This window comes from Berghia stephanieae, chromosome 1 (assembly GCF_034508935.2).
Source record: "Berghia stephanieae isolate SIO BIC M18660-M18661 chromosome 1, UCSD_Bste_1.3, whole genome shotgun sequence".
Classification (NCBI taxonomy): domain Eukaryota; kingdom Metazoa; phylum Mollusca; class Gastropoda; order Nudibranchia; family Aeolidiidae; genus Berghia; species Berghia stephanieae.
The window spans coordinates 32,095,278-32,110,917 of NC_088360.1; the positions used below are offsets into that span (position 1 = coordinate 32,095,278).

The following is a 15,640-nucleotide window of genomic DNA, read 5'->3' on the forward strand; positions in this document are numbered from 1 at the left end:
ACATGGTGAAATGAAATACATGAACTGAAAACTGATTTAACAAAACTTGCTTCTGTTTTGCTTTCTTGGGAGACAAATGACGTCTTTCCATAATTCTTCATTATAAAATCATAATACATTAATTCATCTATGTACTTGGAATAATTTATTTATCACTAAATAAGCCGTATAAATTATCGTGCCACACAGTTTGTATCCTTGGTTACATTCTTTTTGATTCATTATTCTGAACCAGTGTTTGACCTACTGAGTTCTGGCTTTTGATTCGATTTCTTTATTTTACTCTACGATAGAGTAATTAGAAATTGAAGAGAGAACAAAGTCACCTCGAGTACATCATAAATAGCATTTTCAACAGTGTTGTCTTGAAAATTTACATGCAGATTTTCTATTACTTTTAATCCGATTTGTCATCAATTTTCACTTGCATTCTTCTTTTTCTCAACATTCAACACTTCAGTTGTATTATCAATACATAGATATATGCATAATAACATGACTTTTAAAAATTGTATGTCTTTCTTTTGTAGATTCGGGGGGAAAAATATTGGTGAGTGTAATTAATTGCACATCAAAAAATAGTATAAGTAATAATAATAATAATAATAATAATAATAATAATAATAATAATAATAATAATAATAATAATAATAATAATAATAGTAATAAAGTTATATGCCAATCCTTCCATTGATACTTAACTTGTCATTACTCCAGATTGTGTGTGATGAGGGGAATGACCCTGATTGGATGTGGCGATACTTATTCATCGTTTGTTGTCCACAGTACATGGTCACTGCCATCAGCGGGATCTATCCATATGATTAATCCAAGTGAATCAAACACATATATATATAGATGCAGACAAGTTAAAAATATTCCTTGGTGGTACCACTTCAATTCCTTTGTCTAGTAAGTCAATTCCAAAGGGGAGAAATCAAATGAAAAGACGTTGCAGATGGTAAAATCTGAATGACTTAGAAGATATCCGAATGTCCTGAATAAGCCTTTCTGAAATTTGAATTGATTTATCTTATCTTATCCTCGTGAAATATCAACAATCCACACAGAGGCGAATGAGTTTCTTTTCTCGCCAGGTTTAAAACCAATAAATCTGCCACACTGTGGGTGCAATGTGTTAAAGAACTTTGTCATTTTTTTTGAAGGAATTCTATTGCAAATCTTACTTCTATTTAATTGTTCAAATTTCTTACCAATAACAAGTGATATTTTCAAACCCAAAGCATTCTCTCACAGATATATCCATAAATGACATCCCAAAAGCCAATTTTAAAAAAAATTCAGGCGGTCCGTTCGATGAAATGATATATCATGACAATCATAACAATATTAATAATACACTAAATGCTACCACTGAAGCGACTGACTCTTAGCACACTCAGAATGATATAAATAAGATTACAATTCATAGCAAATCACCAACAAATGAATGAAGAGTATTAAACGTATTGAAGTCACAAAATTTGAACAATAATGTCATGCATCAAATGTATTATTGAAAATCATGCTTTTAAAACACTTCTTCATGTTGTTTTGGGGTGATGGTTGGTGGTTATGGAGGGGATGGTGATTTTTTAAAAATCAATAAGAAATCCTGAGCACTGGTCCTCTCTTCAATAGAAATTAAATTCAGCTACACAATTCTGTAATGGTTATGGTCAGTCAATGTGTTGTATTTGAACACATTACTATTGTTGTGACCTCTGCCTACAGCAGAGATGATGAAGATGAAGTGGCTAGTTGGCATAATGGTCAAACGATCCAAGATACTCGAGAGCTGCTCGGTAACAGAATTGGAATTGGTCCTGAAATGAAGAAAATAAATAAATCTTACAGAACATAATGCTAATGTCAATGACTGATTGATTGGTATTTAAGCATGTTTTTTGAAAAAGATATGTTATACTTTTATTATTTGAATACTAAACTTCTTGAAGTGGTGAATCTGAAGTTCCAGGTTTGAGATTTTAGCCAAAATTCCAGGTTGAGGGACATTTAAACCGATCAATATTTGAACACAAGTTTTCTGGCCAAATTTTTAAATATAAGTTTCTCCAGAGTACGGCAGTTAACTGGTTAAGCCCCAAGTTTAATGCACTAACCCCCACTTTTAGAACAATTGAGATGACAAACTATCATTGATACTCTAGCTAACCTCTGGAGATTGAGAAACTGCACCTTCTTGTTCCACCATACATCAAGTCTCTCACAGCCAGTACATTTGATTGGAAGAAATGTAATTTTTTAAAAGGAGGAAATTCTTTCTGACTCCAAAATCGGGAATTTCCACGAATCAAAGGAAAACCATCAGCACTGTTAAATATTGTATTCTCAAAAAATAAAGGATCTTTAAATAAAAGTGCTCGTTCATATTTTAAAAAAACAAACTTGTCCAAGTTAATTAGTCAACACCTGTTTATTATGCCTGGTAGGCCCATTTATTCTTACAACCAACCATTTATGAAGTGGAGATACGTGCGACTCCATTTTATTTATTTTCCATCAATTAACACAAACAATACAATAATACAGAAATTAACATTTTTACATTTTCAAAAGGTATATATGACATAAGCCCTATGACCCGTTTCTAATGGATTTGAAAGAAATGTGCTTATGTACAAATTAGAAAAATAAATCTTATTTTTAAAAAAATGATCTGTAATTAATTATCATGTTAATAAAAAGTATTCATCAATAACAGTCTAAGACAATAAAATATCTTCATTTTAATACAGTACACTCTGGATACGTCGACGTCGCATAAGTCGATTTTTACCTAAGTCAATTTTTATTCTTGGTCCATCTCCCTTCTTACTATATAACATTAGTTTAAAAAAAACACTCCACATAAGTTGATGTCGCTTAAGTCGATGTTCTAATCACTCATGATCACAATAAAATCTCAAATAAACAAGTAGTATTTCCATTTGTTAAAAAAGCTACCAGTAAGAATTTTCGTTGGTTAAGAATATCCTCAAACGATTGGCGGACATCAATGTGACGTCTGGCTTTGCCTGACATCCATGCTCAATGTACATAAGCAGTATCGAATAGCTTTGATTTACCCATCTCAGATTTTACATCGTCGCAACTTCGAGTCAAGATTTTTTGTTTAAAATTTTGTTTTTTTTAAAAATCCCAGGCCATCCTATCAAATAACACTCTTAATTAGTATCAATTTTATCAAGAAGTCAAGTGAAGTCTACAACTACAATGGCAAACAGAAGGTTGACAACCCTATCGCTGAAAAGAAAGATTGAGCTGATCGATGCAGTTGAAAAGTGGCATGCGACAGAAAATCATGCAGAGGAAATTGGCATACCAGCCAATTCAGTCTCAACGATTGACAAGAAGCAAAACCACTACAGGGACCTCTACGTCTCTGGTCAATTCGATGCGACCAAGCAACGTCAGTGGAAAGCGCACCACGAAGGGCCATACTTCTTCTAGATTGGCTTGCTTTATTCACACACATTTTTGCTCATTTGGTTACACTCTGGTTAAGTAGATTTTTTTCCCCTGTTCCCCTGGGCATCGTCTTATCCAGAGTCTACTGTATTAACTTAAAAGGAGCACCTGTACATTTTCATCCCAAGAAATTTTTTGTAATGTCACTATTAAGTGGTTATCTAACCAAGTAGGTTTTTACCTCTGTCTGAACCATAGCAGGTCTCTGAGTGCGTAGCATTTTGACTGTCTGGAACATATCAACCACAGCCTCATAACGCATACGTTCTAACACAATACTCAACGTAATGAACACACCTGTGCGACCAACACCAGCACTGAAAAGGGAATTAAAAAAAAATCTTAGCAAACACTGTTAATGATACTGATAAAATATGGATTGTAATAATGGCTGCTATATGCCTAATGTTGTGGATAAAATGATGCCAATTATTATTGTAGCTGTACCTTGAGGAGAGTAACATTAATGAATCAGCTGCAGTGTTTCAAAGTGGTGAGGTTTTTGCTGGATAATCCAAGGTATAAATATCCCATCTGGTATGACACATAATCACCGCCCATTGTCTGGCACTGGAACTAGTTACCTCCCCTTGGTTCATCACCAGGCGCTGCAATTCAGCTGATGCTGGGGCTATTTCAGTCTTCACTTGACATAGACCCAAAAGACAAACCCCCGCATGAGGATAAACAGAACCACTTCGTTCTCTATTTTATTTAAGTTACATATTTATAACTTATATCTAAAATTTCATTGGTGAAATAAAAAAGTGATAATCAACAGAATAATTGATATCGATGTTAAGGATAAGTAAAGATTTGCATATCTCTTGAAATTAGACGAGTTTCAGAGAAGAAAAATATTTTTATCCTATCAATCCAATTTAATGTAGGGAAATAAATAATCCAACTTATTGCATCTAAAAATGTATAAGCTAATTATGTATTCATCAAAATATATACAAATATTTGTGTTTTGCATTGTCAGACAAGCAGAAAGTAAAATGCATGAAAAAAAATCATCCCAAAAAACACTATTCTTCTCCTGAAGATCGAATTTCAAATCCTCTGATTACTGGTGAGATGTGCTTTCATTATGTCACAGAGGTTACCCAATAGTTGGGATGATTTAATGCTTTTCTTCATAAAGATTGAACAACTTTGAACTCTATTTCTTCATAAATACAAACAAACATTTAACTCATTAAATTGAAGAGGAAAACATGAGAGAATTTGAAAATACAAAAGCGAAAAATGAATATATATTTCATTAAAAATATTCACCAGACACGTGAAACAAACTAAACCTACCTGCAGTGGACGGCAATTGGACCCTCCTGTCCAAACTGTTCCTTAGTTTTGTGAACCTGACCAATGAAATCAATGAAGCCCTCTCCAGATTTGGGAACTCCCTGTTCTGGCCAGTCGGTGAACTGGAACTGTCTTATTGTTCTTGACTGGCCATCCTGAAACAGTGAGTAAACCTAGTTAAGACCAAGTATTCAACATGATGACTAGCATACCATTAATGCAGTTCATTAATCTACAGTTGTTTCAAAAATTGTTTGTTGTTTGTTTTTAAGGCGCTTGCAACACATTAAGGTCATATCAGCGCCAGTAAAAAGGATGAAAATGGGATGGTAAAAAGTTCTAGAATTACAATTAAAGCACCCAAGAAAAGTTAAGACAAAGGAGAATTGGTTCAAATAGGAAACAGATGTAGATTCCAAGAGCACACTATCAAAGTACTTAATTTGAGATCACCTAAAAGTCTCATTCAGACACAAGCACAGGTCAGCACGAAGAGGAATACACTCAAATGTTTACAAATCATATATAATATGTAAATAAAACATAATACAGTGCGTAACAGAGAGATGATATACAAGGAGAAAAATATCCTCTTCCAAAACTAACTATACATTTGACTGTTTCCCTCTCAGCCAGGGCACCCGGCCAGGACCAGGACAAAACCAAGTAATCTCATTCCAAGACAAAGACAGAAAGCAAGTTGGAAAACAGATATAAGGGGATAGAAGACACAGAAAGTACCTCCCTGCCCACTATGGGAGGTCAGGAACCCCACTCAGGTTTCAAATATTTAATCGGTACAATAGTGGTATATTAATACTGGTTTTCATATCACATCCTACATTTTCATATAAATTTAAAACTATGTTAGAAAATGTAAACCAAATGTTTTACCCTGGCATCAGTGACTTTGAATTCCCTCAGAATGTACTGTGGCATGTTATATTCAGTCATGGGATCCACAACAAAATATTGATATCTCGCTGACCTTTCACTGGGCCAATACTGATGGCATTTTTCCTGGAAATAGGTAGAAAAAAAAAATTCATGAGAAAAACGGAAAGTAAGAGGATTAATTTCATAGGAAGATTAATTGACAACATTAAGAAAATAACTCGATGATTAACACGATTTGACAAATGTTCATTTCATATAAATTTTCTACAAAAAGAAGGTGACTGTTCCTACCCGTCCCATTTCCCTTAATTTGGTGAGCATTACGACAATGGTTGAGTTGTGTTCCCAAAGCATTCTCCAGAAATCTTCTGTGGTCTCTGCCAATGGGCCCTGTGTGGCAATGTAAGCCTTGTTGTAGCGGTACCCATCAATGAAGCTGGCATTGATGTAGTCTGAACCGTCGACGCCACGGATTGGTTGTAGACACACTCTTGTGGTCTCATCTGAAATCATGACAATGGAGATAACCATCATAGAAGATGAAGAGATTTATGTTATCAGGAGCAATCAACTGAAATAAGCTTACATAGACTAACTGAAGTATTGCGTGAGTCTAGGATGAACATGAAAGCAATAAAAAAAACAAATGGATTTTGATGGTTTAGTAAACACAATCTTGAAATCACATTTATCTGGTCATTGCCAAGAAAGAAAAACCAAGAAGCTTTTTTGGTATTTTAATTTATTTAAAAAATGAACAACTCAAGTTGAACAGATTCTCTATAATTATAATTGGATGATTCACAATGAGGTTTGGATGGTTTACAAAAGAGGGCTAATAAAAATGCTTTGATAAACTGATTGAAACTATGTTATCCTAAAACAAGCAATAATAATATTACCGCATTTTAAAAATTCATTTATTTTTACAGTGAGGGCTGTCACAATGAATTCAGTCAAAATATAACCATTACTGACGAGTCTTTAAATAAGTCACTTACATGGTAGAATGTTGACTAATCTGTTTTTAAATTTGTTGACTGCAAGGTTTGCACTCACGAAACGGTTTGGACTAGCTTTCACATTGGCCAATCTCTGCAAATGACAAAAATGTTTCATCAATTAAATAAGAAATGCATTTTTTAAATGATGCAATTAAACGTGTAATGAAAAAAATAAAAGCAAGATTCAATCTCAATACTTTTTTCAATAAATATACAAATAAACTTATAGGAGCACCAGTACTCTTGCTTTCATATACTTTTTAATTAGCACACCACTCTTATCACTTTTTCTTCAAAGATTGAATGGATTCTTAACATTACCTGGATGTCTTGAAGACGCTAAGAAAATACCAGAATGATACCATGTCTAAGAGACTGTCGTGAGACAAAAATCTCTTTCATATAACAGCAATGATACAGAAATGAAGAAAAACATTTAAAAACCTCACCTTGAACTCCAGTTCCATTCCAGAAATGGCCTGGCCGGGTTCAGGGGCCGTCAATTTTTGGATATGTGCAGCCAAATTCCTGGCAGGGACTTCTGTGTTGCCACATTGCACAGCTTCTAGTAATGCATCATGGATGAAAATGTACTGGTCCTCCGTCTGCACCATGTAGTTCCTCTGGGCTCTCAAGCAGGTCACATGACCATATATGTCCACTGTCATCTCGTGTTTGATACGCTCCAACATGGCATCGATTACAATGAAAGCCCCAGTCCTCCCAACACCAGCACTGTAAAGATTGCAAATAAATGGCGGGCTCAATTATGGAAACCAATTCAATCCAATGACAAAAATTCAGGTCACATACTACATAATCTCTAGTAATGAAAAAAATACTTTTAAAAAATAACAAATTTAGGTTTACCTGCAATGTACAATGATAGATCCAGCATCTGAAGGATTGCTTGCCTTGACTCTTCTCATGAACATGAGTAGGGGGGTAGGGTGGTCAGGCACTCCGTGGTCGGGCCAGGCTGTGAACTGGAATTGACGGACTTCTCTCTTCTCTGGGAAGCCATACTGAATTTTAAAAGATGAAAGAAGGGGAATAATTTAATACTAATCTGCCTGAAAATGTAGAAATATCAATCAAAAAAGAATCAGAAAAGAACATATTTATCAATCTTGTAATTATTCTACTTGTGATAAACAGTAGTCATTAAATGCTTGATTTAAATGTCATTTCATTCCACAAGGTTTTGTAATACTTGTATTTTTGCAAGTTTCTACTAGCAGAGTTTATTCTGAAGCATAGACTCTACAATAGCGATCACTTGCTACCCTTTACACCATAAACTATTTTCCACAAGATTTAATATACCAAGAAACCCAACCACTGATTGGTGGATGGAAGGGTCTGTTAAAAAAAACCCAAAACCCTGAATTAACTTTGAGGGCACTTTACAAATTGAGTTCTCAGGACTGATGGTTTATTTGTTGTTTTGTTTTGAGGGGCTTTATGCCACTTGCGACAGTGTCCGGTCAAATCAGCAACAATAAAAAGAAAGGTAGTAGGGGAACAGTTGCATATCTGGAGTTAAAGCACCAAATAAAAGTAAGACAAAGGGGACTGATAAAAACAGAGTAAAAAAAAAAAGATTCTAAAAGTAATCCATCAAAGTACCTATTTTGACATTACAAAAAGTCCAGGCTCAAGGAAAGGATCAGCGATGAAGGATACAATCTATTTCTTACCAAATACACTCTAACAACTATAGTAGCAGAACATTTTGACTGCCTCCCTCTCGGCTAAGGATCCCTGTCAGGACCAGGAAAAAAACCTTGAGCTTTTACAATCCAGATCACAGATAGACAGCAGTTTTGAAAGGAAAACAGATATGGGGAATTCATAATTGGTATACGAGATTGAGTTAAAATTTTATTTCACGTTAAAGATAAAATCTAAAATAAATCAATGTAAAACGGACTGACGACTGACTGTATAAGATTATGAAATTTATTCTATCAAGAAGTAGAAACGGTTGAGGGGAAGTAACAATTTCTTACCCTGGACATGTGGAAAGTTCTAATAGTGTAGGTAGCTAGCTCTGTAACATCAACCAGCTGTACATGCATTAGTCCATATGTCTCAGCTCCTCGGGATGGCCAGTATTGGTCACATTTAATCTAGTTTTAAAAAAATGAAAGGGTTTACAATAGTTTTTCATTTCAAAGAAATCTAATCAACTTTTAATGAAAATAAAGACAAAACAGCGCCCAACCAAACAAACAATAAAAAAAAGTGATTGTAACATCCTGACAGTAAAAAATAAATAAATTCAGTTATTTCATTCATAATCTAAAGTTTGATTGAATTATTTCAACTTTAATAATAACAATAATAAAATAATATATAATAATAATAATAATAATAATAATAATAATAATAATAATAATATAGTAATAATAATAATAATAATAATAATAATAATAATAATAATAATAATAATAATAATAATAATAATAATAATAAATAATAATAATAATAGTAATAACAATAATAATAATAATATTAATATTCATATATATAATTAGAAGATAAAATTTGCAACAAAAAAAGTTTTATCTTGTAATTATATATATGAATGTTAATATTATTTTATTATTGTTATTATGTATTATTATTAATATTATTATTATTATTATTATTATTATTATCATTATTATTATCATTATATCAAATAAACAAAAACAAAAAACAAAAAGAAACCCCAAAAAAACCCCATTGTAACATACTCTAGATCTTTCCTCCAGTCGCGTCATCATGACAATCGTGGCTGATCTTTGCTCCCATATCATTCTCCAAAAGTCTCCAAAAGTCTCAGGAAGGGGACCCTGTTGTATACAAAAAAAAAATTAAAAAAAAATGATCATAATGCATAGGAGGTGTTTAAAATATCCTTAATAGTAATAGTTTATTTATCACAGGCAAAATATTATCAAGGTATTAACAAAACTCTTGTTATTAGTTATCGCAAATACAATAGATAACAGGAAAATAATACTGACAAAAGAGAGGAAAATAGCTTTGAGAAGATTTGAATGGAATGAGTCTTAACACTAACCAGGACAAAGTAGGGGGAAGGCTGCTATCAAGCATAAAGTGATGAGGATTGAAAGTTATAGGTTTGGACCAGAGAGGTGACACACAATGTAACCTCCGATCAATTTATCTTTCTTCGCCTTGCACCCAACATTTCTTTTAAAGTCTATCTCATAAAGTCAATTTACATTTGAACTTAGAAAGAAAAACCCAGTCTCTATGACTAAAACGAGACATTAACCTAAAAACTATAACAGCTGCTGTATATTTGCATGAGTTGGTGCTTTTTTGAATATCGTATTTTTTGAGAAATAAAAAGGCAAATATAAACAAAGGTATATGTATGAAATCTGGGGTCCCATTTATAAAAAGGAATTTTGTGCATATTATTAATGTGCTTCAAACAAACCTGAGTGGCAATATAAGCGTTCTGTTTCCTATATCCATCCATGTAGTTAGCATTGATGTAATCACTGCCTGGAACACCTTCCATTGGTTGAAGGATGACTCGAGAATGGTCATATGCAATCACATTGGCGTAGCGGTTCTTTGGTTTGTTTACTTCCAAGTTTGAGTTGTCCCACGTGAACTGCTGGCCTGGCTCAATGCTCTCGTACTCCTGGGAAAACTTGAAGTTGTCACTGGCTTTCAGACCATCAATGTGCTCGGCCAACCTCTCAATGTGGATGGGTGGGTGACTTATCATGGCTGGTGGTGAGAGAGATATAAAGGACAATGGATAAACACAGACAATGATAGATTTTAAACAAACTCTTGACCCTTTAACTTTAATATCGTCTTTGATAACCTCTTTCACTTCACAAATGCTTCAAACAAGTTTTCAATTCCAATGACAATATCCATTATACTGTAAGAAATGCTTTTTTGTTTATACTAACACTTTTCAAACTTGAGTATATCAATACATCTGTGTAAAATTCGGAGTCAACCTAAAAAAAAATCAGTGCAATATTCACAATTCAAAAAAAAAAAACAGAAAAATCTAACAACAAATGATAGTATCCCAATTCTATTAACAGATGTCAGCTTGAAAAAAAATTAATACTGGATCAAATGGGACTCAATTAGGAGGATAAGGAGGAGAAGGAGGAGGAGGAGGAGGAGGAGGAGGAGATATCAATTTCTGTTTACCTGGAGTCTGATAGTGTTGTCTTCGCATCTCTACTGGGTCTATAGAGTATGTAGGGGGTTCAACCATCAGTGCCTTAGACTCAGGCTCCAAGGGATCTCCCTTTGCCTTGTTCTTTTTCCTGTTTATGCAATGAGAAGAGATCCAGTATCGGTTTAGCAAAATTAGGTCAATCGAAGTCATTGAGCATTTGATTTTTTTTATCACTGTTATTATTCATTTATAAATCACATTTAAATATACATTCTTGATAAATATTAGTATCATAAAATTTAAAAATAAAAATAAATTTTCCCTCAGTTTATTGCAAGACTGTACTGGACTGATGTGAGCCAGAACAGGTAACAAATTTCTAAATTTTATAAAATTGTTTTCATGACATTGATCTCAATAAACACAGCAATAACAACACATACCAAACAAACTATCCAATCCAGACTATGACAACTCATTGTAATACCTGATTTCAAGAGTAAAAACTACCGTTTCCCGTAGTTTTATCTATTTTCATCTTCACTTACCTCATAAAAAGATAAACAAAGAGAATGCAGATTCCAATGACAACGACAGCTGCCACGCAAGTGGGAGCCACGATTGTCAGCAGAGCACTGGTGTCATTCAAATCCTTAACTTCTGACTCATTTTCTCCTTCTCTTACGCTTTGTCCCTTATTTCCCTTGTTCTTTCCCTTGTTTCTCCAGTTGTTGCCCCTGCCACCACCTCCACCACCTCCACCACCACCACCACCACCATTATTCTTTTTTGGTGTAGTTGGCCAAGGACTTAAAGCAGATGTCAAGACAACTTCTTCTGAGAATTTACTGGATGTGCTCAGACTCTAAAGGAGGGAAGAATAAAGAGAAAGTCAAGAGAAGTTGATTAACTCACTGATTCAACAAACCATTAAGGTAAAGTAAATACAATAAAAATAAATGTTGAAGTCAACAATGTATCTACAGATGTTTGAGTTTCAAACCAAATGAATGAAATAAAAGACCATTGTATTAAAATAGGCATGCCCTGACAACCTTTCTTATCTAGTCATGACATATATCATCATGATGGACTAATTCATTTTTTCCGTTTTGCATCTGTGCCATTTCACTTCCTAATCAAAATTGAAAGATTCACCACCAATCAACATATTTGAATTCTCTCCCCCCTCCCCTGAAGTATCATACTTATTTCAGAGCCATAAGGCCCATAAGTACTGGAGTTTACATTCCCTGACATGGCGGTTTTTTGCTTTAAAAAATCAAAAATTTTGCAAGCCAAAAACAGCAAAATTTGCAAAAAATTGCGGTTAATTTTCCTAAAAACCTTTACTTATTTCATGAAAGGGAAAGGTATTTGTTAGTTTTTAAGGGTTTCACAGCGCTTGTACCACATGTAAGGTCATATCAGCGCCAATAGAAAAGAAGAAAATGGGATCGTAAACAAGAAACTATTCTTGATTAATTATCTTTCACATTCTTTTGTTCCACACGAGCTATCCAATTAAAAATTTTTTAAAATTCGTCTGGGTTTTTTTTTGTGTGTGTGTGTGTGTTTTTTTTGCCTTTTTAAAAAATTATTATTCTGGAGTTTTTTTTTTCCCTTTTCAAAAATTATCTATTGTATTTTTTTTCTTTGCAAAATCTCTAAAAATTGCAAATTTTGCGGCTGCAATGCAAATCAGTGATATTTTTTTAGCGATTTTTTTGCAAGCGATGCAAAAAACTGCCATGCCAGAATTGCTTGTTATCTTTTGGATAAGATACTAGTCTATCGCAAAGTACTTTCCACCAGATCTAACGGACCCAGCTACCCAATCACTGCTGGGTAGACTTTTTCATTGACTTTCCTTTTATCAAGTTGGTTACTTTAATACAATGACACTCTGTTTTGTTGTTTTTTATGGTTTTACGGCGCTTGCAACACATTAAGGTCATATCAGCGCCAGTAAAAAGGAAGAAAATGGGATAGTAAAAAGTTCTAGAATTACAATTAAAGCACAAAAGAAAAGGTAAGACAAAGGGGAATTGGTTCAAATAGGGAACAGATGTAGATTCCAAGAGCACACCATCAAAGTACTTAGTTTGAGATCACCTACAAGTCTCATCCAGACACAAGCACAAGTCCAAACTAAGAGGAATACACTCAAATGTTTACCAATCATATAATATAATATGTAAATTAAACGTAATACAATGCATAACAGAGAGATGATTTACAAGGAAAAAAATATTATCTCCCAAAACTATAACTATACATTCAACTGTTTCCCTCCCAGCCAAGGAACTCCGGCAAGGGCCAGGACAAAACTAAGTAATCTCATTCCAAGACAATGACTGGAAACAATTGGAAAACAGGTATGGGGGGATAGAAGACACGGCATGTACCTCCCTGACCACTACGGGAGGTCAGGATCCCCACCCAGACATTTCTTCACAATTACATGGTCTTATTAAAGAGTAGATGCAAAGCAGACAAGCAGTGAGAGGGAGAATAAGAACAAAGAGGAATACAAAATGAACACTCACTTCAACAACACTGTAAGCCCTGAGGAAGACTCTGTACCCTTTGTCAATTTGCAGAGGCCTGTTGGTGAAAGAGCCATACTCTTGGCCATTACCAAGATAAAACTCTGGTGGGAGAGACTGACCATCAAAGAATGCAGCGATGTATGGGTGGGCAGATGGGATAGTCACACTCGTTTTGTCTGGTTCCAGCTATATAAAAATATAAATAAGTAGAACTTATGAATGCTAGGTATATCAAAGAGAAGTGAAGAGAAGCGATGAGACCATTGAAAAAAACTAAAGATTGGATTTATATAAAGGGATTATTTAGAGTGAATACTATGATCTAAGAACTTTACAACCCTAACTAGAACACAAACATGACACACTTTAAATAGGTACATTATTCCATGATGTTTTTAGTGTGGTATTTCTAGAATGTGACCTTGACTACTTTCTAATATAATAATAATAACAATAATAATAATAATAATAATAATAATAATAATAATAATAGTAATAATAATGATAATAATAATAATAATAATAAAAAAATAATAATAATGATAATGACAATAATAATAATAGTAATAATAATAATAATAATAATATAATGCACATCCGTGAAGCGCAACCTATTTCCTTATATTAGACTCTCATTGTCTTCACAACGTTGTCAATCTTTTTTTCTTACAGGAAAAGATGCCTACTTAAATTATTGAAAATAGTACCCTTTCGAACCAATTTGAATACATGAGAAAAGATTAGTGTCACCCTTAAACTTTTCATTAAAATTAGGAGGGTTTGGGGCAAGGGTGGGTGGGGGGGGGGGGTAATAGAAAAAAAACCATACCTCATCCTTGGTGTAGTCTTGAGGCACTTTATTCATAACGGAAGGGCTGTTGGGGACCACCACCAAATGGTAGTGGCTAATCACTCCATTCTTTTCCGATGCTTTCTTTAGCTTGAGCAGGAATTTTCCATTCTCTACAGTTGTTACCTCGGGTCTGTCAACCTTAGGTGGTGCTAATTAAAAAAACAAATACAAACAAAATGAATATAAGAACAAACAAACATACCAACTAACACAATAGTTGACTTAATAAATGTCAGTATCATTTTAAATTATTATTTACTTATCAATTTATTATGTCTGATCGAATTCGAATTGCTTGTATGAATTACAGTATGTACTTAGTTCTATTGATATCACATTCATTTTTTTTTGGTACTAGCATCAATTAGTAATTATTTCTATATAATAATTGAATAGGCATGTTCTTCAATATGGTACATAATTTAATTTGAAATTGTATGCGTGTTGGTACCAGTAAATGAGTGTGTGTACTTTCGAACGTTGTAAACCGAACAATAAATGTCCTTTATGGACAGTAAAGATCATATTATTATTTTTATATCATTTGGATGGGGGGTGAAGTGGCTGAGTGGTTAAGGTTCCGGGTTTTTTAAATATGTGATCAACCCTCTTAAAACAATATTAAATCTGGATGAACCTGATGCTTAAAATTGAATTTTTAACTCAACTCAATCTATAAACAGGCTTAAATAAATAAATAAATAAATAAATAAATAAATTTATAAATAGATAATAAATAAATAAATATGAAGCTCTGTATGGCCCATTTCCACAGGTTTACCATATTCAATATACATTTTAAAAAATATTTTAAAATTGAGCTTTTATATAGCGCAATATCCACTAAACGTGCTCAAAGCGCTTTACAATGGGTCCCTGGCCAACAGCAACACTTAACATTTAGGACAGAACATGATGCCTATTAGGCGATATAACAATTTTTTTTCCGACAGAGACAATGCTGTTAACGACCAGGAACTCATTTTACACGTGAGTACGGTGAGAGATTGTGAGTAAAGAGCCTTTTCCAAGGACTCAACTATGCGCTGAGTGAGGCTCGAATCCAGGACCTTCCGATCCAAAAGTGAGTGTTACACCACTAGACCACATAGCCGCACATTATGCTCAATGTTTACCATTGCCACAGTCATCTTCATTTTCATCATCATCCATCTTCAGCAGTTTGCAACATCTGTTAACATCATCAAACCATCAGGCTTTAATTTGCCAATTTAAAAAAAAATGTTTTTCAACCCAAAATATCAGTGTAATATTAAATCACAGCATATGAATAAATCTGGTAACACCTCAGATAAAGCAAGAGTATTCATATGAACATAACTGGCAATACTGCAAGGATCAA

At 33.7% G+C, this 15,640-nt stretch overlaps 1 protein-coding gene across 24 annotated transcripts in view; it reads right to left on the reverse strand.

The window, feature by feature from the left end:
• Window positions 1-435: 435 nt before the first annotated feature.
• The window catches only part of LOC144971952 (receptor-type tyrosine-protein phosphatase F-like), a 359,769-nt gene continuing 344,564 nt past the window's right edge, over window positions 436-15,640 (reverse strand). For all 24 annotated transcript variants that reach the window (XM_078913126.1, XM_078913082.1, XM_078913059.1 and 21 more), the window contains 15 exons: window positions 14,254-14,426; window positions 13,422-13,610; window positions 11,421-11,737; window positions 10,902-11,020; window positions 10,159-10,457; window positions 9,443-9,541; window positions 8,714-8,833; window positions 7,572-7,726; window positions 7,151-7,436; window positions 6,699-6,792; window positions 5,989-6,200; window positions 5,695-5,820; window positions 4,801-4,955; window positions 3,674-3,809; window positions 436-1,826 (listed from right to left, as the gene is read on the reverse strand). In XM_078913126.1, coding sequence (XP_078769252.1) covers window positions 1,758-1,826; window positions 3,674-3,809; window positions 4,801-4,955; window positions 5,695-5,820; window positions 5,989-6,200; window positions 6,699-6,792; window positions 7,151-7,436; window positions 7,572-7,726; window positions 8,714-8,833; window positions 9,443-9,541; window positions 10,159-10,457; window positions 10,902-11,020; window positions 11,421-11,737; window positions 13,422-13,610; window positions 14,254-14,426 — 2,549 coding nt within the window. In that variant the 3' untranslated portion in view covers window positions 436-1,757. The remainder of the gene's footprint in view (window positions 1,827-3,673; window positions 3,810-4,800; window positions 4,956-5,694; window positions 5,821-5,988; window positions 6,201-6,698; window positions 6,793-7,150; window positions 7,437-7,571; window positions 7,727-8,713; window positions 8,834-9,442; window positions 9,542-10,158; window positions 10,458-10,901; window positions 11,021-11,420; window positions 11,738-13,421; window positions 13,611-14,253; window positions 14,427-15,640) is intronic.